The sequence below is a fragment of the Myiozetetes cayanensis genome, unplaced genomic scaffold, assembly GCF_022539395.1.
Source record: "Myiozetetes cayanensis isolate MyiCay16 unplaced genomic scaffold, myiCay2020 scf7, whole genome shotgun sequence".
In the NCBI taxonomy this organism is placed as follows: domain Eukaryota; kingdom Metazoa; phylum Chordata; class Aves; order Passeriformes; family Tyrannidae; genus Myiozetetes; species Myiozetetes cayanensis.
This window is the reverse complement of record NW_026087964.1, coordinates 41,212,329-41,238,337: the sequence shown is the minus strand read 5'-3', so window position 1 is coordinate 41,238,337 and position 26,009 is coordinate 41,212,329. Positions and strand designations below refer to the sequence as shown.

General features: G+C 42.1%; 1 protein-coding gene across 1 annotated transcript; it reads right to left on the bottom strand.

Moving 5' to 3' along the window:
* Window positions 1-885: 885 nt before the first annotated feature.
* TMEM154 (transmembrane protein 154) lies at window positions 886-20,042 on the bottom strand. Its single transcript, XM_050338642.1, has 6 exons — window positions 19,894-20,042; window positions 11,509-11,820; window positions 9,735-9,762; window positions 8,474-8,559; window positions 6,978-7,038; window positions 886-3,234 (listed from the first exon to the last, which is right to left on the bottom strand). The coding sequence occupies exons 1-6, from the start codon at window positions 20,021-20,023 to the stop codon at window positions 3,219-3,221; spliced, it is 633 nt and encodes a 210-aa protein (XP_050194599.1). The 5' UTR covers window positions 20,024-20,042; the 3' UTR covers window positions 886-3,218.
* Window positions 20,043-26,009: the final 5,967 nt, after the last annotated feature.

The following is a 26,009-nucleotide window of genomic DNA, read 5'->3' as shown; positions in this document are numbered from 1 at the left end:
GTTTGGAGAGACTGGTAACTCGTTTCTGCCTGGTCACTGCTACGATGCTTTCAAATTAAGTTTGTTTGAACACTAAAAACATTAAATAGAATAAAAACTGAATTGAGCTTTCTGGTTACCCCCAGGCCATTATAATCCTCTCTAATGAAACTGTCTGTTGCAAAAATGGATGAAAGTAATGTTCTTCTTTATTAATCTTTTCTAAATCTCTATCTGGAAATACATGTCTCTTTTTCATCTTCTTTTTTTTTTTTTTCTTCCTTCTCCCTTAAATCCACTCTATCAATTTGGAGACTCCCGTTCTAGTGTTTAACTGAAATAACCTGAGAAATGATTGATCATTAAGGAAAGATGGCAACAATCACCCAAGGAAAAGTCATGGGGGTATTCATCAGTTTCTGTGGAGTCAGAATAGGTCTATCGATATAGACAGTCTGAAACACCCTAAGTAAAATATAATGAAATATAAAGCAACCTTTTTTCTTTTTTCCTTTCTTTTTTTTTTTACTTTTTTTTTACATTTAGGTAAAATTAATTTCAAAGCACTTCTGTAAGTTGAAAAGACTAGTGCACTAGCCTTTAGCCTTTTTTTGCCTGAATTTTGGAGAGCTGATGAGAGTAAGATATCCATGTACCACATACAGCTGTATAGGTCTTCTAAGTCCATGTTAATCTTAACATCAATAACAATTAATTAGCACCCATTGACTTGAGTGGATTAGCAGAGTTATGGGAAAAAAGAGAACCTAAAAGAGAACACTAAAAACTCTATAAACCTTTATTAGAACAAGTTCTTTAAAATCTCAAACTCATATATACAATTAAGTAATGTTACGACTTTCAAATATTTACATTACAAAATAATTTGGAACAGCTATTTGATAAAACATTTGAATATACAGTAATTTCATATCAGAAAGTTAAAAAAGTTGATTTTTGTAGCCTTCCAATGGATTTAGCATTACAAAAAAATATTTTTTTAGTCTCAGAGCACAAGTTTTCTATGAATCTATAATTTATGACTGCATAGAAACTAAAAAGAATGTTCCTTTTTGCTGAGGTTACTGTTAGGATTATGTTCTTTACAAGTGCAGGACTCTTATGGAATTAATTAAGTGCTGGCAATGTCAGTAACCTTATGTTTGTAACATTATGGAGGAGTTATTTCTATTTTGTTAAGATACTGATTTTTAACATATGTAGGAGAGATGTTGCCTAATTACCCTTCTTATTATCCGTGTATTTCTCAAAAAAATCCTCCTTTGGATCTGTAGCTTTTCTGCCTTCTGCAGGACAAAAATGCCTCACACTGTAAATTGGATGTCAAATTGCCCTGAAGTGCTGGATAAGTACTGAAATAATTGAAGAAAATGGAAGAAGAGGTAACAGTTGTTTAGGGATCATCACATTTGCTAAACATTTTAGAACTGTATGCAGTGGAAGAGATTTTCTGTTTGCACGCTTTTTCTCAATTTCTACTGAGGGATGATAATTTGAGTTTTCAGTTGCCAGTGGACATTGCAAGAGGATGGGTTGGCTCAGATCAGGCTGACAATGAGGACATTACAGCAGAGGCCTAAATATTGTGTAGTGCATAGTGATAATAATACTTAAAACCTGCTGATATCTGCTCTCTGGTTGTTCTTCTTTTTGTTTTGTGAGTTAGAGGACCTGACTATGTGCATCATTTACGGAAAACTAAGGTGCCTCAACCAAAGGTGTCAAGTTAATATTCATGAACTGGAATATTAGAATGTTTTGGTTTACTGATATAGGAGAGAAATTTTCTAAGTCCCCTGCAGTTCAACTCACCTACAAGATTAAAATACTGGGACAAAAGGAGATGACCAGGAACTGATGACAGTGATGTAAAAGAAACAGGAGTGCAAGGGGCACACGGGCAAGCAGAAGAGAGAAATACCAAATGGGGTGAGAGAAGAGAGGGGCCAGGGCAGCACCCAGGCTGATGCTGAGCTCATGACCCCAGGCTCTTATCAAATGCCAGGATGTCAATTTGCTGTTTTAAATAAGGCAAGGGAAGCTTTGCACATACGTGGATCTGCTTTTGTGTGTGTTGCATATTAAAACTACATCCCTAAGAGACTTGCCATAGAAAATCAGTGGACACAGTTGCAGGATTTATATTCCCCACCTTGAGGTATCCCAGAAGTCTGATTTTTTTTCAGTGTAATTAAAGGTGACCAAGTACACTTAGAAGTCCATGACTTTCAGATATTGCAAGCTCAATATTCAACAACAAAAGCAGCAGCAAATGTACTGCATCTGAAAACCTTGACCAAGTAGTTATGCATAACACAAACCTGTGTTTGATCTGAGTACTGAATTGTTCAATTGTTCAAGCTCACTTATTTTTTAAAAACAGAAATGTTTTCAAGTTGGATATTCCTGAAGTAGGTGGTTAGAGAACAGCCCTCCCCAGGGAGGAGACTTACATGGAGAGAGCTAGCCCAGGGCGCTCATCTGTGGAGATAATGAACTGAAAGGCAATCTCAAGATAATAGTTTTGACTTCTCCAATAATTTTAATTTGAAAACCGAAAAACACACTACAGACAGAGTCCATGCCCTTGCTGGGCTGCAGTCACTTCTGGCTATTCCTTTGAGAGGCTTCTCAGCTGCTCTCTCTGTCCTCAGAGGTGGTCTGACAGTCCTAGCCTGGTACCTCCCCAGCAGATGCTCTGTGCAAATCAGCGCACCATTCAGAAAAAGCAAATTGAAAAATAAACATTGCATAGGCATGAGCTTCACATCCACAAAGGCAGGGCTGTCCAGAATTATGGACATGGAAACAAACACCCCCGAAAAACAAAACAAAGAAACCCACCGAACTTTGAACAGAAATGGTTTTAAGTGCTGCACAATACAAAACTGCAGAATGAGACAGAATCATGAACTGTTTTGAGGACTGTTGTAGGGGGAGAAAAGGAGATTTCTCTTGATTTGTGAGGAATGTCATTGCAGAAAGAATTTAAATCAGTCTCTAATCTTGCTACAGTGATTCTCTTTATTTCTTTTCTTTTTTTTCCTTCCCCTTGGTGATGTTTCCTTTCTGAAGACCGTATCTAGCAGGACACAACCAAAGCATTTGCTTGTCTGGTCTCTTGAGATGAATTATATTTAAATCCAGTTCTTCCAATATCTGGGGGATGGTTAGCTTGTGTGCTGCTTCCCTTTAGCCAGTTCTCTGCTGTTCTGACTTCACGATTCACCGTCACTGTGTACGCACAGGAAAGAAAAAAAACACACCAGTGTCATGCTGTTGGGTTAGTTGTCTCAGCAGGAAATAACATGAAAAAGTATCTCTGGAGTCCATGAGAAGGTGTTACCAGGAAATAAATCTGTCAGTCATGCAACAGATGAACAGACCCCATCTGTAGTGTTGGATGTTGGCAGCAAGGGCTGCCCTGATTTCTCTGAAGGTTAGTGGCTGCCCAGCACAGCCTGTCTCCTGCTCCCAGGCCTCTTTCCACAGGTGAGGATAACTTTCTATAAATAGAATTTCTGTATTACATCTGACCTCATAACAGGTGCATTTTCTCTTTGTCCCACTGGTTTCTGCCCAGCTAGCTTGTTCCCTAGCTCTTTCTTAATAATGTTATTATAATGTTCATGCCAACATTAAAAATGAGATATCTTTTATCGGCTGATTGGATTTCAGTCAGCATTAACAGCAGGGCTTTAAACCACTTGTGAAGCTAAAAGGGTCACTCATAATATTTTACATGTTTTTTTAAGTCCCTTGTCAAACTGAGGCACATCCTGGGAAGGCAGTACTTCTTTCTGTACTGGCTTATTGCCCACCCAGAACATCTCTTCATGAGAAAGACTCACCCTTTTCAGACAGAAAGACTAGGAGGGTGCCCAGCAGCACCCAAGGCAAACCAAACCTCTCAGGAGGAGTGTGAAAGCATAAGGGGATTGCTTGTACTCCTGCTCCATCCCGCATGGACAGGATGAGTGGGAGCCCTGGCCCTAGGGAGGCTGGGGAGGCTTCTGTGCTCAGGCACAATCAGGATTTTAGCATTAGGTTTCAAAGCCAAGACATATTATTTCAAATATATATTTTAAAAATGTATGTAATTTTTGAAAATGTATAGATATATTTGTAACTTAGCTTACATGCAAGGTAGGTGACCTCCACCTACCAAGGGGCCTGGGATGTCATATCTTGCCTCCTGTACACAAATGTGCAGCCCTGATGCTCACTGAGCTCAAAATTTTAATATAACATAACATAACATAACATAACATAACATAACATAACATAACATAACATAATATAATATAATAGCTTTGTTTCATTTTACTTCATAATCTTTCACTTTCCTCAGTCAAAATAGCTGCTGAAAACATCTACTTATCTGTATGTAGTTCTCTTTCTGACATTATTTATTCAGCTAAGCGTTTGATTAGGAAAACCAGCAGATATTGGTCTGATAAGGTTCAATTGCAGAAATAAACAGGAACCAGGTTTTTTTTCATTGTTTACCCAGAAACCCCACAACTTCAGATACCTTTTCTCATTGAAATAAAACATATTTCAAAATTTCATGTGAAACAAAATTTGCAGAAGTAGCTCGGAGTTAAGGGAAACACTAAACTTAGAAATATTTTACCACCACAGGGCTCTGTTCTTTAAACTTTTTAAAACTTTTACATTAAAAAGTCACTGACTCTGAAAGATAGTTTTGGAACAACTTTCATTCTGAAAATGTCAAAATGTCATTATTGAAATGTTTAGTCTCATATATTTTCAAAATTATATCAAAATCATTCATAGTTCAAAACATTTGGGTCTTGATGAATTTCCCCCAGCATCTTTATGAATCATGGAAGCCATCTCTGTTCAGTGAGGCCTTGAGATGTTTCCCATGCTGAAATATCATCAATAAAATCTAAAAAAGAAATTACTATAATTTGAGAAGAATTTTGTCCAAACAAAGCAGTCTTTCAGAATCTAAAATTGAATCTAATAATCTCACACTTTGTATTCAACTAATATCCTTTGTCTGAGCAGCTCTGAATGTCTTAGAGATAAATTTCCTATTTTTATTTGCATTTTTTTGCCTTTCTACAATTTCTCTACAGTCTGATTCTATGGTACCAGTCACAAGAAAATATACTTAAATGACGTGTGTGCCTTCGCTCTGACTGAAGCATATTTATCCAAACAGGGTTGCTTTTTTGCAGCAAGGCTTAAGCCTCACTATATTATTCTGAAGTGGCAATAACTCCGTTTTACAGGTGGGGAGCTTGAGCTAAGGTGTAGCCTAAAGATGCCTTTTGACAGCCAAGAGCAAAACCACCTCATTCTGATGGGGTTAATGCAAATCCAGTAAAAAAAGCACTTTAGAAAGGGTGATATTTAAAATGCCAGTTCAAGCTGGTATGTCATGATGATTTTTTTTCTGAAAATGAATTGTTTAAATTTTGGAAAATAAACTTAATGCTAAGGTTGGTGTGGCTAAAAAGCCTTTTCCAGTATGACTGACTGGTGTTTTGCTGGTGTTAGCATATGACTCAAGCATGCTTTGTCCTGTTCTCCCTGCTATAGTCTGTGGAACGCTCAGCAAATCTGCTTTTAGAGAACCACTGTGCAGCTGCCTCTCCTTAACAATTTTCCCCCTCTGAGTTATCATTTAGAGGCAGGAAGGGAAGACACAGATGGCTAGCAAATCCAGGATCTTTTCCAGCTGCTTAGGGTAAAATTAATGCGCTTGCCTGCATCTGGAACCTAGAATCTAAGTCTTTTTTTAAACAAAACTAAACTAAAGCAAATACCTCACAGCACAACAATCATGATTTCTCTTGCAGTAGGTGTAAGCAGAAACCTTTTAAATACAAATAGCTGAAGTGGACAAGCCCCATCTAAAAGCTTCCCTGAAACTGCAGCTTTGGAGCAACTGACTTGCAAACTCTCCAGCAGCGGTGATTTAACATCCCTGCTATTTCATTCCTGAGCAAGGAAGCTCAGGAAAGAGTACTAGGATATTATGAGAGTCCACAGTGGGAGGTGCAGTTCTGCCAGAGAGACATATTCAGCTGAATTATCTGGTGCCATGGGAAGCAGAAGACCTAGGTCCCCTTCCTGCCACCTGTCCCTGTTCCTGGCCTTGCCTGATTGCATCACTGCTTCCACTGCACCGGGGATTTTCTTGGCACATAGGATAGTTTACTTGTTTGTTATCATAACCTGGCACAGAGGAGCTGCTTTGCCCCCTACCCAAAATGCAGCTGCAACACAAGGGTGCAGGCAAGGGCAATGTACAACCTCTTGTTTCCAGCTGGAAACAGAATTTTTAATTAGGGAAAATGGGAGTTTGAGAGGGATTTAGGAGTTCTGGCCAAAATCCCGAGGAAACCAGCTAGAAAGATTTTAAGTTTACAAGCTGTCAGGATTGCGGTTTTGCATCCCTCTGGGACCTCTGTTTGTACTATGAGCTAGTGCCAGCTCTGGGGGAGTGCTGCACCAGGGCATCAGGAAGGTCCTTCAGGTTTCTCTGGGGTCAGACGAGTCCCTGTCTGGCAAGTCACAGCTCCAGCCAAAACATCTGGCAGGGGTTCTCAGGGACCCATAGGCGCCAGGCGGCAGAGGGGAACTGGGTACAGGCACTGGTGAAGAGTGCCAAGGAAGCTATGCTGAATGCTTATATTAACACCTTGGGAAACTGTGATTAAAGTCTGATCAGCAAGTGAAACTCCCTCTGTGCCATCTGGTTGTCTGTCTTGCACCAGTTTACAACTGTAAGATTATTTAGCGTTGCAATTTACAGGCAGAGACCTTTTGAGAAATAAGAGTGTCAAGCCTTTTGCTTAAATTGAAGTCAAAGTCCACATATATAAAAACTTTAAAATCTATGTATACCAAAGAATCACTCTGTAATTTCATACAAAAATTAGATTATTTTAGAGTGACATTGACTGTATTTCTTCAAACAATATAATGAATTAAAGTACCTTGGGTTGGCAATTGATTCTTTTTCTTCTTCTCTTACAGTAGGCAAACATTCACAGTCAGCTGAAAAAGGATAAGAAACAAGACCATGGTTACTCTTGGCAATTTTTCTACATGTATTTCAAAAATGCATCAACTTTTATTATGCAGTCTCTCTAAAATGTAGATCTGTGGATACACTTCTGCACTGTTTTATCTGCACAGACCCCTTAGCATAAATGTTACACATTTTAAATCCTCCTTCCTTTTGATAAGTGTTGCCAGAATTTCTTTATGACATATATTTCAGTTATTTATGTACACCTATACAAATTAGCTATTTTTGAGGACTGCTTCCCTACAAACTGCCATGGGTAGGGTTGTCTGTTAATCTTCCATTGCTTATAATTGCACCTATGCTTTATAGTCCAGCTGGGAATTTGGGGCTGGAGTTTGGGAAACACTAACACACACACACACACACACACAGCTATGCAAAATATTTGTTCCCTTCTCACCACAAAATGTAAAAAAATATTTTACAACACTATTTTCCTTTGTAGCACACTTAATGTGTCTCTTTCACTATTGCCACTTAGCACATGTTTTCCATTGGAGCTTACAGACTGCAAAGGTCAGAACCCCATCACGTGGAGCGCTGTGCTAATGCAAAGAAATGCTCCCTCCAGAGAGTTTTATGTCCTGAAAAACAAAGCATCCCCCGTAGGTCAGGCAAATGAGCCATTTGGATATAAGGCAAGGGACCAGGAACGAAAAAAATATCAGTGTTTCAGCATTTCCCAGCCAGTGAAAAGCTGTTCGGGGTTCAAAACCAAAGATCTGCATTTTTTGAGGAGACCCTTGAAGGAGAATGCAGGGCCCTTAGGGATTTTGGCTGGGATATTACAGTTGGGAGGAAAATGAGTGGGAAAATGCAAAATACTTAGAGGTAACTGAGAAGGGGGCTGAAGGTGCTGCTGGTGGTGGTAGTTACTGCAGGTTCTAATTGCTCCATCGCTGATAGACTTGCAAGAGAGGGGAAGGGCACATTCATAGGCTCCTGACAGCAGTTTTAGGTAAATGGTGGTCTGAGCTATGAACAAATGCGTATTTCTCCTACACAATGCGGAGCACAAAACTGTAGTAATTCTGAAGACTGAAAGGACTAGATGCTTCACAGAAACTAGTATTTAGCATTAAAAATGTGTATTTAAAAATATAAATGCCCCTCACAGCTATATGTGTGTTTAATAGAAATGTCTACTGGAAACGGAAAACATTTATGAGATTCCACCACACGTTAAAAATAAACTCCCACACAAACTCAAATACTGCTCTGAAAAATTCTACCCCTGACATTTGTGCAGTTATTTCAGTAGGAGGGAGTCAAGAGCACAACTAAAAATGTTGTAGGAAAAGCAGTGACATGCATACAAAATACCTTACGTTGATTTTCTACACATGGGATCTATGTCAGCTAGAAAGAGAGGGAGGATGGACTAGAGGGGTTACCATGTACCATTTTTGTTCATGCTGTTCATCCATTTATCAAGCTCTTCCATTTCTATCTCCATAACAGAGGGCGTGTCTTCTTCAAAAATAGGACTTGAAAGAAGAGAGGGGGAAGAAAATCATTACACAAAATGTTAATTTGTACAACTTACAATTTAGTAATTTTGTATGACTCTTTCTTAATTCCAGACACAGATATTATCTCTGGAAAGCCATCTGAGGAGATGTCTGCCCAATGGGTTTGAACCAAACAGCTGCAAACAGATGCAAGGGAACAACGCTGAGATGCTGGTCCTGGGCAGAGCTAGGGAGGGCTGAGACATAACACACAGAGGGAGTCAGTGCAGCCTGAGGTGTGCCAGAGCACAGGATCACTGCAGCTTCTTGAAAACTGTCCCTGCTGTAAATTAGGAAACTAAAAAATAAGATAGTTTGTCTCTGCCCTGCTGGAAAACATGGCAAAAGTCCCATTACTCCAGTGAGAAAATCAGAAGGCCTAAAGTTTCATCATAGCTGTGACTGACATTTGCAGTGACTTCAAAAGGAAAGGTCATGAGTAGACTAAGTGCATTTATTTAAATGCCTCCACTTAGCTTCCTTTTGTTTATCATTCCTGCAGTTGTAAGATAGAAAAACTATTTTTAGAAAAAACCCTTTTTCCCTCTTAGATGCAATTTATGAACTTTCAGCATTGATTAGCAACATGGATCTCAATAAAAGGTAACAATAAAAATTATCACTCTAAAAGAGCCACACAGCTTTTGGCTTGTTTTCCCAGCATCTAAGGCATTGCTCCCATGGCAGCCAGGCTAGCCTTTCTGCCTCACCTCTGAGTGAGAAGACAAACTTGAAAAACAGGGGAGCAAGACACAGAGCTTATTCTGAATAGCAGAAGCCTGTGATGAGTCTGGGAACTGATCCTGTTTGCTCCTGGGGTATTTTGTGCCTCTGGTGGCTGAGGGAGCAGGAGGTGCCTAGAGCAGGGGCAGCAGGGGCTGCAGGCTGTGGGTGCCTGTGGGGCAGTCTCAGCCTGTGGGGCAGTGCTCGCCTCAGCCACAGCAACTCCTCCTGCTCTAGGAGTTACACCTTCAGCCAGGTACTGAAGTCACACTTTAGCCACCTGTAGAGATGGTTAGCTGGTGCAGCTGATGGCAAAAGTTGTATGGTAAAATTAAAACAGGTGGTGAAGGAGACAAAAATCATAATGTCCTGTTAGAATAAAATTTAAAAAAAAAAAATTGAAAAAGAGAGATATTCATAAAATTTACCTTTTCACATTTTCACTTCCCAGCTCATCTGGAAAAGAAGAAAGTTGGTGTTCATAGTTCTGCATTATATATACCCCATTGTATATACAAGGTCCAAGACTTCAAGCAAGCCTTGAATAGGGTCATGTAAAACAGGCTGCACCTTCAAAAGGCATAAAAACCAAATTTTAGAGGAAAGACAAAACATCTCATCCTGTTTGTAATTTTCAGAGGAACCCACTATTTTTAATCTTGAATATATTAATAGCAGCTCCTTATTAGCCATGCTGGGAGGAAGCCCAGTGTCAGTGCTGCAGTGGGTGGGACAGGACAGATGCACGCTTCCCTGAGCAAAACAGATGTCTTGAGGGAAATGGTATCCTGAAAAGGAACCACTTCTGCAAAAATACTGTTTATGAGAGGCATTGGGACATTTTTCTACAGATTACACACAGGCACTCCAGCTCTGTCTGGAGACTCTGGAAGCCACTCATGGAGAGAAGAAGGGGGGGTTGGACTTGCATGGCAGATTAAATCTCAGTCAGGCAAATGAACCTGAACTAGCCAGATGTCAAAAAGGATCTAAAGCTACTTATGATCCCAAGACATAGTAAAGATGGGGGCGAAAATGGTGTAACAGATAAATAACTTCCCCTTCAGGCATCGAGTGACTGAAAAGCCTGTCTCAAATCAGCTTATTTTTGATTCATTTTTGCCAGTGGGTGCTGATACCTCCCAGTTGTTCCAGCACTCTGGCATTTCCTGACTACAGGGCCACACAAAAACTACAGAGCCATCTGCCGCAGCCTTGAGGATGCTCAAAATCCCAGCTCCAAGCAGTAGGCACATGGCAAGAGAATTCAGGATTGTGTTCCTGAAAAGCGCCACATTTCCTATCCCTCTGAAGAGTGTACATGCACTTCAAATCATCCAGAAACAGGCAGGCAACTAGGTGCCTGGTTGTGAATTCAGTTTTTTAGAGGGAGATGCAATAATAAGGCAAACGCAGCCTAAAAACAAACACCCCAAAAAATTTACTTAAAATCTGTGTTGAATGTGTTGCACTGCCTGCAGGCTGAGGAGCTCACAGCTGCACGCTGGCTCTGTAGAGACACTGATGCAACCATTTCAGGACTTCACTTACCAGATGCATGGTTTTAATAGGACACCTCAGTTTGTTTTCTGTGGCTTGACACTCCAAATTACTACTTTCTTTGTTAAGAGATGAAGGCACCTTCCTGAAGCACTGCTCAGCCTACCACAGCACCCAGGCACTCTGACCATGGGATTCCTAGCTCATTTACTATGATGTCTTCATAGCAGCCACTATCCTATGGGATTGGGATCCCTTAAAAGTGTTCCTTAAAATGGTGTTGCTTGTTCTTATTTTATTGAGGCTCCAAACAGCTTTACTTTGTGGGCAGTAAAGGCAATAGAAGCATTAATTTCACTTAGCATGAAGTTATTGAGCATAAAGAGAGAATAAGCATTTGCAGCCACACAGTTACATCCCTAAGTGTTCTCAGCATTGCCAGGACCTGGATCTTAGTGCCATGACTCCCATGGGTGTGGAGCATGAGCAGGAGGTGCCAAGAAGGGGAATTAGCTCCTGTCCAAGGACAGGTGTGTGCCCAGGTACTGCTGCCAAGGAGGATCATTCTCCTATCTGTCAAACGGGCAACTACAATCAGAGAAGGACATCCAAAATGTGGCATCACAGGCCTCCAAATAACGTTTTGTTAATGTTCAGTACACCCAAAAAATATTCTTTTGATGCACAAAAAGACAAATTTACCTTGCTTAGACTTTTTCCTTTTATGATGTATTACAAAAAATGTGATCAATAAAATCATCAGGACCAGCAGCACGACAGGGACAACATATATCAAGAAAGACTGTTCTGCTGCTTCTAGACTGTCCTCATCATCCATAGCATTAGGTTCACTACTTGAAGTATTTTCTGTTTCAAAGCTGCTTTCAGTAGCACTTGTTGTGACAAGTACTGTCTCATGGTCATTCACGGTCGAAGAACCCACAGCAGGAGGAGCTGTTACTGTAACAGTGGGTAATGTCGATGGTCCATCTCCTGATCCATCATTTTCAGGGCCTGTCAAATATAGGAGGACAACATTTTATGGGTTTCATTAGTGTTATCAGTGAGTCACAGCGTACAGCTTTAGTACTTACTTTCCATTTGATGTCTTAAGAAAATCAGCAGATGCCCCATACACACAGATTTGAAGTCTTGGGCATCAGATGTAAAATTAGATCACAAATTTGTCACAAAATCTTACCAGTCATGACCATGTTCTTCAGCTGGCTTTTACTGGAGCAAGTCAGCATGCGTGGTCTGTCTGCACAAAGCTGCCTTGCACAAACAGACTTCTTTTCCTGCAGATTGACATCCGGCCTTGCTTGCATGTAAAATTATTTTGCTTCTCAGTAAACCACACCAGCCTCTTTTGCTCCTCAGTCTTGGCACATAAATCCCTCCCCTTATCCAAGGAGTTAGGTACTCCCTTCAGGAGATCATTATCCCTGGTTCACTAATTCCTTTGGTTCACACATCTCCCTGTTTCTGTGCCTTTCTCAAATTAATTAAGTTTGTCTCACTGTAGAAAACAGAATTGGTGAAAGGAAGGTGTGAGGGATGCAGAAGCTGCTGACTTCCACTTATGCCTGGGCCAGAAGAGGTGGCAGTAACAAAGGGATGTTACTGGGTACAGGTGCCATTAACTGTTCCTGTGTCTGATCCTGCAGGCTGGCTGAAGGAGCATATGGTAAAACATCAATGCTGATTATTCCTCATAAATGCTAAGACTGGGCGTTTTGAACCTTGGTTTTGGTTTTGGTTTCATTTATCATGCATTTTGCAAGAAAAGTGGCTAAAATTGGCTATATTGGTAATAGTGAAAAAAGTGCTTTTTTGTGCGGCTAATTAAGAGTCTGTATTGACTGTCACAGAGTTTAAAGCTTAAAACAAGTACAGAAAATTATGGGCAGGAATCCGTCAGATAAATTACAATGCATGCTTCCTAATGCAAAGCCTTCAGTAATTTTCTTAGCATGAAATTAATGATGGGGTTTTTGTGTTATCTGCCCTTTCAGATACAATGCTGGCGCAGTGCAGGTCTCATTTTATGCAATAAAGCAGGATAGGATTTCATGACTTTCGCAATGACACATTTCTCCTCGTTCTTGTAAAGTGCTGGGCAGCCATAGTTTCCACTAGAGTTAGCAAGAGCTTAAGGTTTTCAGCACCTCAGTGCTGGCATTTCCAATCTCACAGGACTGGAACCAAAAGTACTTAGCATTTTAAATGCTTTTGTAAACACATTAATCTTCATAATGGCCCTGAGAGATGAGCAGTTATCATCTCCATTTTACAAATGAGAAATCAGAAGGACAGGGATGCTGTCCTTCCAAGGGACACCAAGTGAAAGAGGAAAACTGGGATTAGAGCGCTATCTCTTGCTTAATCCACTCTGCAGCATCTCCTCTCTCCCATCAGATTTGTCTCTAAGAGGAGATGAGTATTTAATGAGACTGTATTTCAGTTTCACATGAATAAAATTATTTGAGTGTAGCAGCAGCGTTCTATCTAGATTTTTATGCTGTGCATATCACACAGGCACCTGATTGTTTTATTCTTTCCTAAAAACTAGGAAAGAATTTGAATACTTAATAAAGACTACCTAATACTTGTATATAGTATTTAGTACTGTGAAGGTCACCAGACTACTGCACCACAATAGGACAATGAAAATGATAGCTCTTTTGTGGCAAAGCACTTTGTAACTAAAGTCTCTCTGTTGCTTTCTTCTGCATTTATTATTTCAATCAAGAGCAAAACAGTATCTCTGCCTCCCTTGCAGGTAAGGACCCGTTATGCGTGTGCTCCTTCACCCCTCTCCGTGATCTGCTAGCAGACCTTAATCCTATCGCAGAAGACAGGAGGGAGAGCTTCTCTCCCTTATTAGTTTGGCCATTTGACTTTTCTTTCCCAAGTTTATAGTTCCTGGTGCCTGCAACCACTCCATTTGGATTGCTGCTGTGCGGAGCAGTGAGGTAGCACTAGAGATGTCTGTGCCACAAACTGCGGTGTGATAGACCGTGCCACTGGCAGAGCTGATGGCCCACCACAGCCTCATTGAACCTCTTCAATGACCTTGCTTCATTTTCTTCCTCTAGCCATCGTCCTTGAAACCCACTGCCCGACACATTTGATATATTGAGAGGGACAAGCCTGTTGCTTAAAATAGTGCGAATGTGAAAGGGTGTGGAGAACATACCTTATGTCTCATTTGCTCTTGGAGTTAAAATGGATTTTTCAAATGTCTAAAGCGTGGTGTGGCTTTAAAGCACAGCAAACAGTCACACCTCATTACCTGCAGTGCTAAAGCTTCAGCTGCAGACTCTGCTGTGCTTGATTTCCGAGACTTCTCCACTATCTCTGGTATTCTTCCTGTTTTTGAGCTATGAAGCAGACTTCAAATCATTTTTCTCTGTGTGAAATAGAATTACCTTTTCTAGTCTCTAGGCAAAGAAAATGGCAAATCAGAGGGAGTGACCTTGCTGCCATGTACTTTTGTTCACTTTGCATAATTCCAGAGACAAAACAGCATCTCTCTGGGAACACCATTTCCTCTTACAGAGATCTTTTCTCTGAGTGAATTAAATACGTCTTTCAGCAGAAGGGCAGACAATTGCAGAATGTTCTTGCAAGGATATTGCTCTTATTTCCTGCTGCCTCAACATATCTCCCTACCCTGTCACCTCTGAGGACTGGAGCTCGGACTCCAGGGATGCCCTGCCTGTCACACAGCAGTTGCTCTCACTCTCAGGCCACCCACACATCACACTTCTTACGCAGTAGGAGAGCACAACCTGCACCTGGGTTGGCCTGGTGGCTTGCCCCATGGAAGTATTTGTGCCTCCAGTTTGACAGGCAGAGACAGGCTCAGGCCTCCCCGTGCAGCTGCAGGGCTCTCCGCAGCCAAGTGCCATGAGACCCACGTGGCTGGCCTCAAGGGAGCTGCTGTTTTTCACCGTGTTTCAATCTGAAGTGCTCAAAATAGCAGTGGGCTGTGTTGCAGCTGACCCCAGTAGCTGTTCTGTAGGGTAAATGAAAGCTGGGTGTGGCAAGGTTTGGAGCAGAGCAGAAGGTCATCTGAAAGTTGGGGATTTTGTGAGATGCTATTCGAACGTTTTCTCCGTGCCAGATGTGCAGTGGTAATTCATACCATGAACTGTCTTGTTAGCTGTGCTGGAGTTTCATCTTGCAGAGATCTATTAGCTCCCTGCAAATGGGAATCTGACCATAACATAACACATTGGGATGGAAAACCAAGGCCAAAGGAGGGCAACAAGGAGCAAGTCACATCTGATCATGTACATATCTTCTTGACTTTGCAAAGCATGTGCCCTTTCTCTTGCTGAGCTCAGCCTCCTGGTGTTGGCTACAGTCCAACATCCATACTCATCCCTCTGCACGTCTTGTCCAAGGAGCATGTGCTCATACAACAACCATGTCAGCTTCACTTTTGTCTGGACTGCCTGGGGCATAAATACTGGTGACTTCTTCCCATGTCCAGGGAAGTGGATGGGAACACACCACAGCTTCAGCCCAGCCCGTATTGTCACTTTCCATGGTTTCAAGAGCAGAAGGAAGAGGGGCTGGCACGCAGCTGTGTCCCACCCTGACAGGGAGGTGGGCACAGCTGGGACTGTAAGCTAAGAAGCTGGAGCCAGAAGTTAAGAAGTCCTCAGGTTTCCACCATTAGAGGATCTAGTCCTCAAGGGACCAAAATGCCTGAGCAAGCACTAGCAGCATCTCAGAAAAGGCTCAATCAACAGCTCTTAAAAATTATGAAAAAGCTATGTCCCTTTATATAGATACTATGGTATAAGGTGTTATTCAGTATTTTCTACTTCAAAAATATGCTCAGATCACTGATGGTCTTTGCTTGAGTTTTGGAGGTGCTCCCAAACCTGTTTTTCATGGGAGACAGAGGGAGTTGAATATACCAAGTGGCATTACAGATTGGAGTCCGAAAAACCACATCTCAATCAAACAAACATTTCTCCTGTTGCAGCATTTCTTCCTCTGAGGTTTGTGCTGCAGCACTCAGAGGAGGTGATATGAGCTTCCTGATTAAGTAAGCAGGCAAACAGGTTTCTGAATTTGGTTGGATGCTAGGCAGAGGAAAATAGCAAAGGAAAATAGCCGTCAGTCAGCACATTCGGTTCTGCTGTAAAACTGAACCTGCTGCCTTACCATCAGACTCAAGGACTGGGGTCTCTGAAGGGAATTTTTCAAATTACACTACAGCACCTACTTACAGAAGAGAAAGGAACGGGGTAGAAAAAAAAGCAAGAGCTGTGTCAGTGGGATAGCGAGGCTTACTAGTTTGAAAGGAAAATTTTTGTCCCATAAGCTATAAAAATGCAGTGAAAGGAAGACCCACGAGAAGGTGACAGAACAAGAAAAGACTATAAAGCTGGAACAAAGTTACCACATCCTATATCACTCTGTTCTACACACACATTCCTTCTGTTGGTATAATCATACCACTCCACATGATCCTTATGATCCTTTCCTGTATTGCTTGGCTCATCCCTGCACTGTTCCTCTCCCACATTTCAGATTGCTGTAAGAAGGGCTGTTCCTTGCCATGGCCAGGGCTTGCCCAGGTGCCTGTTGAGGCAGGTCTCGCCTGTCAGTCTGGCTGGAAGAGGAATCCTTAAAAGCCTGCAGGCAAGCTGTTGGGTGTATATGCTGCTCTGATGAGGGAGCACAGGCATTTCAGGATGGCTAATCTGTAGACAAGATCCTATTAAAACGAGGTGCTTAGAAAGCGTTATCTAGGTATAACCTGAAAGAGGAAACAACTGTTTAAGCTCATTTATAGACCATGGAAACTGCTTTTCCTCACTGTATTTCCATCCAGCTGGAGTGCTGCACCAACTGCTGGTATTGCAAATTCAGGCACACGTCTTAGTGGAGTCTCATTTCTCATCCCCAGTGCTAAAGGTTTTCCAGACCAATTTATGCATTTAGTTACTTCTACTTAGTCTCATGGCCTTCTAGCGCTGCATTTGTGATACCCATGCAACCTCACTGTGATGTAAATCTTCTAGTGCTCCTTGTTCTCAAGAGGACTCTGAAATTAAAGATTCAAAAGCTCCAGAGGCTTTCCAGCTATCGTAAAATCTCATGATGGATAAGAGACTAGTGTCACTGACTGAAATTTAGTATAGAGTCTTGCTGATGTAAATGAGAGATTTTCTGAAATCTCCCTGAAGCACTCGAATAAAACACAGTGACTGTTTGTGTATGTGGATAAAAGCAAGGAATGGGAATAAATATGTAGGAAAAATTCATGTGTTCAGTAAAAAGGATTTTTCATCTGCTTTTTAGAGGACTGCACTTTGGAAAGACAGTCCTCTACATCCATGAGGATGTAGACAAATCCTCATTTTTTATATTGTTGCTTTTATAGAAAATTTTCACAGGCGACTCTAATGGGTTCAAACGTATTCTTGAGTTCATTACTCTAGGAGGAAACAGGTCAAAACTATCACTGTCTTAGAGACCTTGTCTTTTTAGGGACTTAACCCAAAAGGCACTTCTCTGCCAAGGCGAGAGTCGCTGCCTGTGCTCACAGTACAAGCTGCTGAATATCTGGACTTTCGACAGCAATGTTTCTTTAAATGACAGCTCAAAACAATAGCACAAGAGACACAGTCTTCAACTTGGTGATCTTACAGGTTTTACTGTTCCTCTCTCTCACACATTTTCTTGCTCCCCATGTCAGACTGCTTATGCTGCAATTTCCCATGCATTTCACTGAACACAGTGGGAGATGGCATACCCTGAGAAATGACTGTAGGGTCAGAGCCTGTCCCTATACGCTATAGTAAGGGTCTAAATGCTTGTTATTAGGGTCAGCACACAGCCAGGTAGGTGTTTAGGGCTGTTGCAAGGCTGAACAGTGAGCACCATCACCTACAGCAGAGAGAGCCACTGTCACCTGTAGGGCTTTCTGGCTGCATTAAAGCCAGGGAAAGGCAACTGGTGCAAATCCCAATGTTTCTTCAGTATGGAGCTGTGAGAAGGCCAGCACCCAGAGCTGAGACCTCAGGAATGCTCTAAGGAGCTACTGGATTAGAGTAATTGTAGCATAGATGGGAATAAAGCATAATCCAAATGGCAAGGCTAGGGTTTTACAAGGCTCTGGCAGGGTATGGGAATAGGATTTATAAAGGCTTTAATCTGTCTATGCTGCAAGATTTAATCATACTCTGTTTGACGATTTTGTAAATGGTATTTAGACAGCAGACCACTTGAAAGGTGAGGACTGTGTCTGGTAAATTGTGAAGCTCCTTTAAAACTCCTGCCATGTTGATCTGTGAGCCAGGAGGGTTGAGAGCAAAGGATCTCTCTGGGAGGCTGCCCTCAGTGGAGGGGCTCTTGATCCACCAGTGCCTCTGGGGTACCTAAGCCCTACAAAATCTTTTACCCCACCAGTTCAATTTCCCGCTGAAGGCCCAAGTTCAAAACTTCCCCCTCCCACCTCCCACCCTTGCAGTCAGAGTACTCCCCCAGCTACATTTTAGGGCTGATTGCATAAGCAAAAGGTGCCTTTGTACGGGGAGCAAAGGTGGGTGTTCTCCTCCCCTTCCCCAGCTGCTGCAGGCTGGCTCCGGAAAGTCAGGGCTGATGGGGCTTGGGGAGGGTTCTGACAGCACTGACTCACTCCTGAAGAGGAACCATGCCAAAAATAACCAGAATTTAAAGGGGGAAGTACTGGTAGGAAGCCTCTGAAGGCAGTCGGGGTGTGGGCTGGGGCACCTGACATCTGCCCAGTGCTCCAAGCAGCCTTTAATGCCCATGACAAAGAAGGGCAGGGGGGCTGAGGGGACTGGGGACTAAGGCATCCCTCCACCCTGAGGAGGTGATGAAATAGTATTGATCAGTACATGAGCTAAGGAAGCAGGAGCCTGATCACACTGTGTTTCCTGCACTGTGCTCCTCCCTTTCCCTGAGACCTCCGTTTTGCTCTGCCCATGGCAGGATTTTTGTTCCTCTGACCACTTTGATTCTGAGCTATGCATGTTCAATGCTTGCAGCATATTTTCCTAACGTGCCTGCAATGCAGCAGAGCTGTAGTAACACAACGAAGACCAAACTATTTTATACCTCACTTAGCTCACTCACTCTTACAGCTGAGCAAGGCTCCTAAGTACAAGCAGCTCAGCAGCACACAGGGCATCTGCAGCCAAGTTTTACACGGTGCTTATAGTACTGGTTTTGACCAAACCACCTCTTCCAGAAATGCATTTTAAAGCCTTAAGAGAAGAAGTCCAGTGATGGCTGAGAGTGACCATCCTCTCTCCCTGCTTTCCGCAGAGGCAGCAAACACTCCTAGTCCGTACTGAGGCACTTTGGCAGGGATTTGTTTGACACCGAAAGGTTTGTAAGCACCACCTGTCAAGGTTTCACTGAAAGAACTGCCTGTCATGTGCAGTCGCAGGCTGCCAAAATGCCAGTGGAACCGACGAGAGCCTCTGCAAGCCCAGCACCACCCAGCATTCTGTCGCAAGTGGCTTTTTCACTCGTGGTTCTTCCCTTCAGAAGGTCAGGACCTAAATCCATGCTGGCGGACACTTTGTTCTGCAGCTGAGAATTCAAAATATTTGTCTCCGGAACCGGCTGTTCTTTTGTTAAACCAGTTTCAGTGCACCGGGACTGCGGAAATTGGCAGTCAGCTTTTGAATGGAAGCAGTGCTCTGTCTTTAACTTTACTGTTAAGTGCTGGTAGTACTGGGTGTGGGATTTAAAAATTTCAACAAATAACTAAAATTAGAAGCAAAATGCCTGGTGGGTCAGCATGGAAACTCCAGTTCCCTACACAACTGCAATTTAGGAAACGCAGGAATTGTAGGATTAGGTTGCTGCTGTTTAGGGTTAGATCTAACGAGAAAAAGTCAAGCCTTCAAAGAAGACAGGCAGCTTTAAGCAGAGAGGGTAAACATAGCAAAAAGCAGCAGAGAGCAAGTCCCCACAGATCTTCTCCCCGTGCTTAGCTTGGAGGGTGTTGCCCTCCAACTCAGTCCCATCGCTGCAGGCATAAAACACGGTCCCACCTCGGCAGGCAAAAGGCGCTTTTTTACTCACCATTCCCAACAGATCCTCCAGCCAGCGACAGGGCAGAGAGCAGGGTGATAAGGCTGGGATTTCTCATGCTGCCCTGGCAGTGCTCCCACACGAGGGGCGCTCCGTCAGGCTCCCTGCTGCACCCAAACATCTACATTTCCTGCTTCCTGCCAAGGTGCATCTGAGCTGCATTTCTTCAGGAGATGGACTCTCTTTGATGGGTTTTAGGAAGTGATGTAATTCCGTCTGGGCCTGTCAAGCAAGCAATGATTGCAAAAGAAAGAAGAAGGAAAAAAAAAACACAGAAGTTGCACTTCAAGCACAAACTTGGCTGAAGCACCTTTATTCTGTAGGTGAGAGAGCTCCTGCTCTCCTCCTCTCCTTTCACGCCTGACTTCAGTACCTTTTATCTTCATCTACACACAGTACCAAAGGGACAGACATCATACCAATACAAATCAGACACAAAATTTAATTTCTGTGAGTTAGCAGGAAGGTTTCATGTCACTTTTCAGGGTGGTTGAGCAAGCAAATTTCAAAAGTGCCTCCTCTCTTGCCTTGCTTTTCAAGCACGATAGGACACTGAGTGCATTTATGACCCCAAAAGGCAACCCCAAGTGGGGTGTCTCTAACAAATGGGATGAATTGCTGACTCTCTTAGCAGCCTGTCACTGGTGTTCTGGACTGGTTTGTACCAAGGAAGAGGAGAAAGCAGAAAACCACATCATTTTTTTGTTAGGAGTAGGTGGCTTGGCTGGAAAATGCTGAGACATCAGTGTGACAATGGCTATAGATGACAGGAGACAGAAGGTCTCAGGCCCCACCAGGGTGCACTGCCTGGCACAGGGGTCCAGTCACAGTTGATGGAGGTGGCGAGAGGCAGATAATCCTGCCTCCCTTCCGTATTAATCTTGATTTTCAATCCCCCTGGCACTCTCTGTCTGGGTGTGCAGACCACAGGGCACAGCTGATGCCCCCCAGCGCTGCCCTGTCCTCTGTCCCCACCACTCCACCATTGTCCACACACTCAGAAACATGTGAGGGCTGACCAGGGGCTTCCACATATTGCCTGTCACTGGGTAGGAGCAATGGATGTGCTCAACACTAAACCCAACATTTTCAACCTTCTTGCTATATGGGGTGGGCCTCTGCAGGGCTAGGAACTGGACCCAGGTCTAAACCATCCTTGTCTTCAAGCAGGGAGGGTGGTGGGACCATAGGTTTGGTTTGCTCCACTATACAAATAAGTTCTAGATCTAAACCTCATCCTTCTGAGTCCAGTAGAGTCTGCACTCCAGATTTTACTTCAGAGCATCACGGATTCAAGTCATTTTAAATACTTGCATAAAATTTCCCAGTAATAAACTAAGGAAGAAGGCATGAAAGGTGCCCATGTAGGAGCTCCACGGTACTTCCCCTAGACATCAATCTGTGTCAAAATCTGATTTCTGATTAATTTGCTGAATCTTTCTGTTCAGATAGGTAGGAAGTTGCCAATTACTCAATTACTCCAACTAATAATTTTTTTTAACACACTGATGCTCTTATAGGTCATCAGTTTTAGTTTTCTTACCTTGAGTAGCTGAGAAATTGCTCAGTGATTCATATAATGACCAGTTTGTTGACAGATTTAAAACACTTGAATGAGTTTGTTAACTAACTAGTTGCTTAGTATTGGCAATGTACGTTTATGCACTCCATAAAACAGTGTGGGGAAAAAGCAAAGTTACAACATTGCAGCTACAAGATGATAAAGAGGAGCTCTGAGTTTTGAAGACACTGACTGACCAATGAAATATTTTTAGGAGATATTGTTTAATGTGATGTCAGTCATACACAATAACACTTTACCAGACAGAAGTTTCAGAGGTGAGACTTGCCAATACTTTTAAGATTTTTCTGCTAAAAAGGGACAAAACCTCCAAGGATTAATAATAATGTCTAATTGGGATGGTTTGACTTATGAAAGTAAAGAAATTGAGGCTACCAGGCATCTCCTACGTGCTCAGAGGTGCCATGGATTTGTCTAGTCTGCAATAGGAAAATGGTAATGGGCCAGTGGCCATCATGGGCAAAGCCTGTCTGTGTTTTCATGAGCATAGACTCAGGTTGCAAAGCTGTTACTATTGTCCATCCGCAGCTTTTCTTGAACTTAAGACAACAGGAGGAAAATCATACTTTTTCACAGTGTTTTTGTTGCTTTAATATATGTGCTATACTCCTTTCTACTTCTTCCCCATCTCCTTCCCAAGTTTGCCACTCTTGGTCTTTCTAATACCACATGGACTGCAAACATGCTCCTCTGGTTTATCCTGCCCTGCATATTTGGCATTTTTGCCCCATTCTGTAGACTTAGCCCAGCTCACTCATCCCTTACTAAAACATAAAACCCAGACAGAGAAACTGGAAAAGAGAAAAACACTTGTGTTTGATGCATTTTATCTCATAATTCTAGTGTAAAAGACTACATCCTTTCCTCTTTTCCTTTCCAGTCTTTCTACATAGCTTGTAGCATTTTCCACACAGATTCCCATCAAATATTTTTGACTCATGTTTGGCTAACAGCTTGTTGTTGCCCCTTGAGAGCAAGACAGACACCCAGTGGTGTGTACACAATTATGATTTCTAAGGCAAATAAAAGTACAAGAAAGTGACTCTTGGCCCCATTACATTTTAATTAAGACTTCAGAGTGGTATCACTCTGAAGAGGCAGTTTGGCACACATTTGAGTATTTTAATTTAAAAAAAAATGTAGAGAAAGAGGAATGAGGTATTTTGGATGCTGATAAATCAGGCTGTCAAGCAAGGGCAGTTACCGTGGTCCATCCCCAGGAGCAACAGGATCATGCTCCCCTGAAGCACTCCCAGCAGGCTCCCTTTTGCCTGCCTGGGAAGTAAGGTTAGCAATCTTTGCCTTGGTTGTGTTCCTCACTCTCATGCACCTCTCTTAATAGCAGAAATGCAGAAACCAAAAACTGTACTGACAGTCTTGCTGCAAAACTAACTATGTATTTGGAAACTTCAATCACAGATGACTTTGTAAGAGTGGTAGATTGTATCTGATAATTTCATAGGCCTTAGTGCATTTACTAGGATTCACAACGCACCTTGGCAAAAAGGAATGTCTTTTCACAGGTGAAACAACTGAGTTTCCTGGGTGCTTTCAATGTGTGTTACCCAGCTGGAAACATTCTGTGCATGTTTGATGTTACCGTTTCATTGGTCTTTATACTATAAAGGGCATTTCTGACCACCTAGATTTCTGACCACCTAGGTAGGCTCTTTGCTAAAGTTCTTCCCTAATTAGAGGAGGATTTGCATCACTGAGATTACAGGATGTCACCAGCGGGACATTTTCAGAAAAACAGGAATGTGCTGTAATGCTGCAGCCATTTGACTCATGCTCTTCTTGTTCCTTTTTTCTATGAAAACAACAACAGCTAAACTTTTGCAACTCATGTGGCAAGTTTAGGGTTACTTATAGGGCTTACATTACAAACCCCTGCTCTTGCAGTTTGTCTGCTGCAGACATCGGCAGTTAATCCACCTGCTCTGAAGGGCAGGCAAGGGCTAGAGCCAGCCAAGTTCTGCTAGTCCCTTAATGAATTATTTCTGCCTCTGACGTACGTTGGGAAAGGACAGATGAAATTTTCCCACAAATCACTGTGAAAGAATGGGAAGTAGAACTGTATTGCAATTCACTGCCACATTAAAATAAATAAATAAACAAATAATCATCAAAGCAAAGGGGAATGTGCAAAGCCCGTGGAGATCTGCTCAAGCCAACCAGAGCCCTGGCTGCAATGGTGCTTCTGTGGGATGCTGAGCTAAGTAAGATTTGCAGAATTGAGGCTGAAATCCACAGCATCCTTGTGTAGAAAATTCACGTGGATTTGGAACCGCATCCATGGTTGTACTTGTTTCAGAGCAAGCATTGCCTGCCTGAGTTGCAGAAGATAAAACTCTCTTTCCAGCAAACTCTCTCAAGTCTAGATTATTTGAAAAGACAAGTTACATTGTATTTCAGCCACAGAAGTGCTTGAGAAAAAGGTTTATATCTTTCTGAAACCAATACCACCAGTATAAATTAGAACAATGCTTAGAACAATGAGATTTAGTCCCTAACTGGGTGTCACAAAAATATCTAAAATGAGAGTGACAATAAAAGCATAAAAACAAGTACCTTCCAGCTTTAAGAACCTCTTTGCTTAACTGGACTTGTAATTATCTTCTTTTGTCTTTTTCTATATTTTCTTCCTTACACACAATACAGGCTGTTAAATCATGGCTGTAATATTTTGGATACTTCAATAGGAACAGAAATAAAATACAAAACTATACTTGAAAATATGCAGATCTTGTATCTAAGTTTCCTTTAACAAATTGAAAAACAGATTCCTAAGAGAGACTTCTAACATTGAAAATCTCATCTGAAATGAAAAAGGCCGTAAATTGCAGAGGGGTGCTGGCAGACGTACATTGAAGTGCAGTTGGACACTTCGTTTCTACTTGTTTCTTGGAAAGTGGTACATGGATTATAGATTTTGCACATGCCAAAAGCTTCCTAAGTTATTTGTGACTTGTGTAAAATCCTAAAATAGGTGATGCCTCCATTCTACTGCAGTACTGACAGTGTTTTGAAATATGCCTCCTCCTGGGAGCTTAGCTTTCCTTCAGGCAAAATCCACAGCTGAAACAGCATTTTTGAAAGGACAGTGTATGGTCAGCAAAGTCATCTTGTCATTTGACCACTGGAGAAACACAGCTTTACTAGCTGGTGTAGGTAGTGCCCCTGCAGTACCTCCCTCTAGCCTAGCGTGGCCTTTGCCCATAAAATCCTTCACCCACAATCTTTCAAGACGCCTTCCTTTGAAACTTATGTGGGACTGCATGAAGTCTTTGTCTCAATGCAGGCTGGATAAAGGTGGGATTAACACAATTAATACAACTTCAGGTTTTCATTTGTCAGAAAGCAACTCAGAGTGCTCCTCTAAGCTCCAACAGTGGCTGTGCCTTTCTCTGCTCCCAAAACTGTCTGTTTTAACACGAAAATCTAGGTGGTTGGACCAGGAGGCTGTGGCCCACTTATTTTCAAAACAATACTGAGTACCCTCATGAGACATGAAGCCATGAGTATCTCAGAAAAGCAGCCAAGGTCTGAGCAATGCAATTCTGAGAACAGAGTTTTCAGGCACTTTTAGTCATTCTAACAGTGACAGAAATTTACAATTTATTAATCTTTTATATTTGGATCTTTCAAGGCCAGTGATGGAATGAAACTGAAATAAAAAATATCAGTTTTTAAAAAAAGCTTAGGTCACCTTTCTGACCTTTTATTTATTAATAAATCAGGCTTTTGCTTCTTTGAGGAACAGCACGGGGAATTATGAGCTAAAGGTTTGTCTCATTCTTTGAAAACAATTAGATACATGTCGTATTACAATGCTTAGGGTTTAAGCTGGAACTAGAGACTGAAATGATATAAATATAAATTTTCTGCAGGGTTGCATTGTATCCCAAACTTTTATTAAGTGTGCATTTGATAAAGACAGTCTAAGATAAACTAATTAAAGGAAAGAGTGGGTCATCAGGGCACTTCAACTCTGTTAAGAGGAGAGGGTCCCCTTCCAGTCCCCATTGGGGAAGATATCTGAGCAGAACTGAACTCCAAAAGTAGAGCTGTGTAATAAACTAGGAAGAATGAGGTGCCTTCCAGTGGGACACGAGTGGGTTCAAATGCCTGTTCAGAACAGAAATGGACAGCAGCCTCCAGTATCAGGAATAAAGCTGTTTCGTACAGAAATGGCTGTGCAGGCACAGGAGGTGAGCAGACCTCACAGTACAGTCAGATACATGTCAGACAATACAATTGTAGTGCTAAAAGGAGTATCTGTGCAATTTGGAAAAACACTTCAGAGAACGGACGTTCTCTGGGAGTGAGAGAAGAAACATCACCTGGGTGTCCAGCACAAGGATCAGAGCCTTGATGGCCACAGGCTTTCATGTGCCAGCTCACTTGAGAGATGCACACTCAGCAACGGAAACAAAGAAAAAAAGCCGTCAATCAGTGAATTATCTTTACATGAAATGTCAGTGCTGAGTGTCTGACATGGAGGTGCCTCCTCATTCGCTGCCAC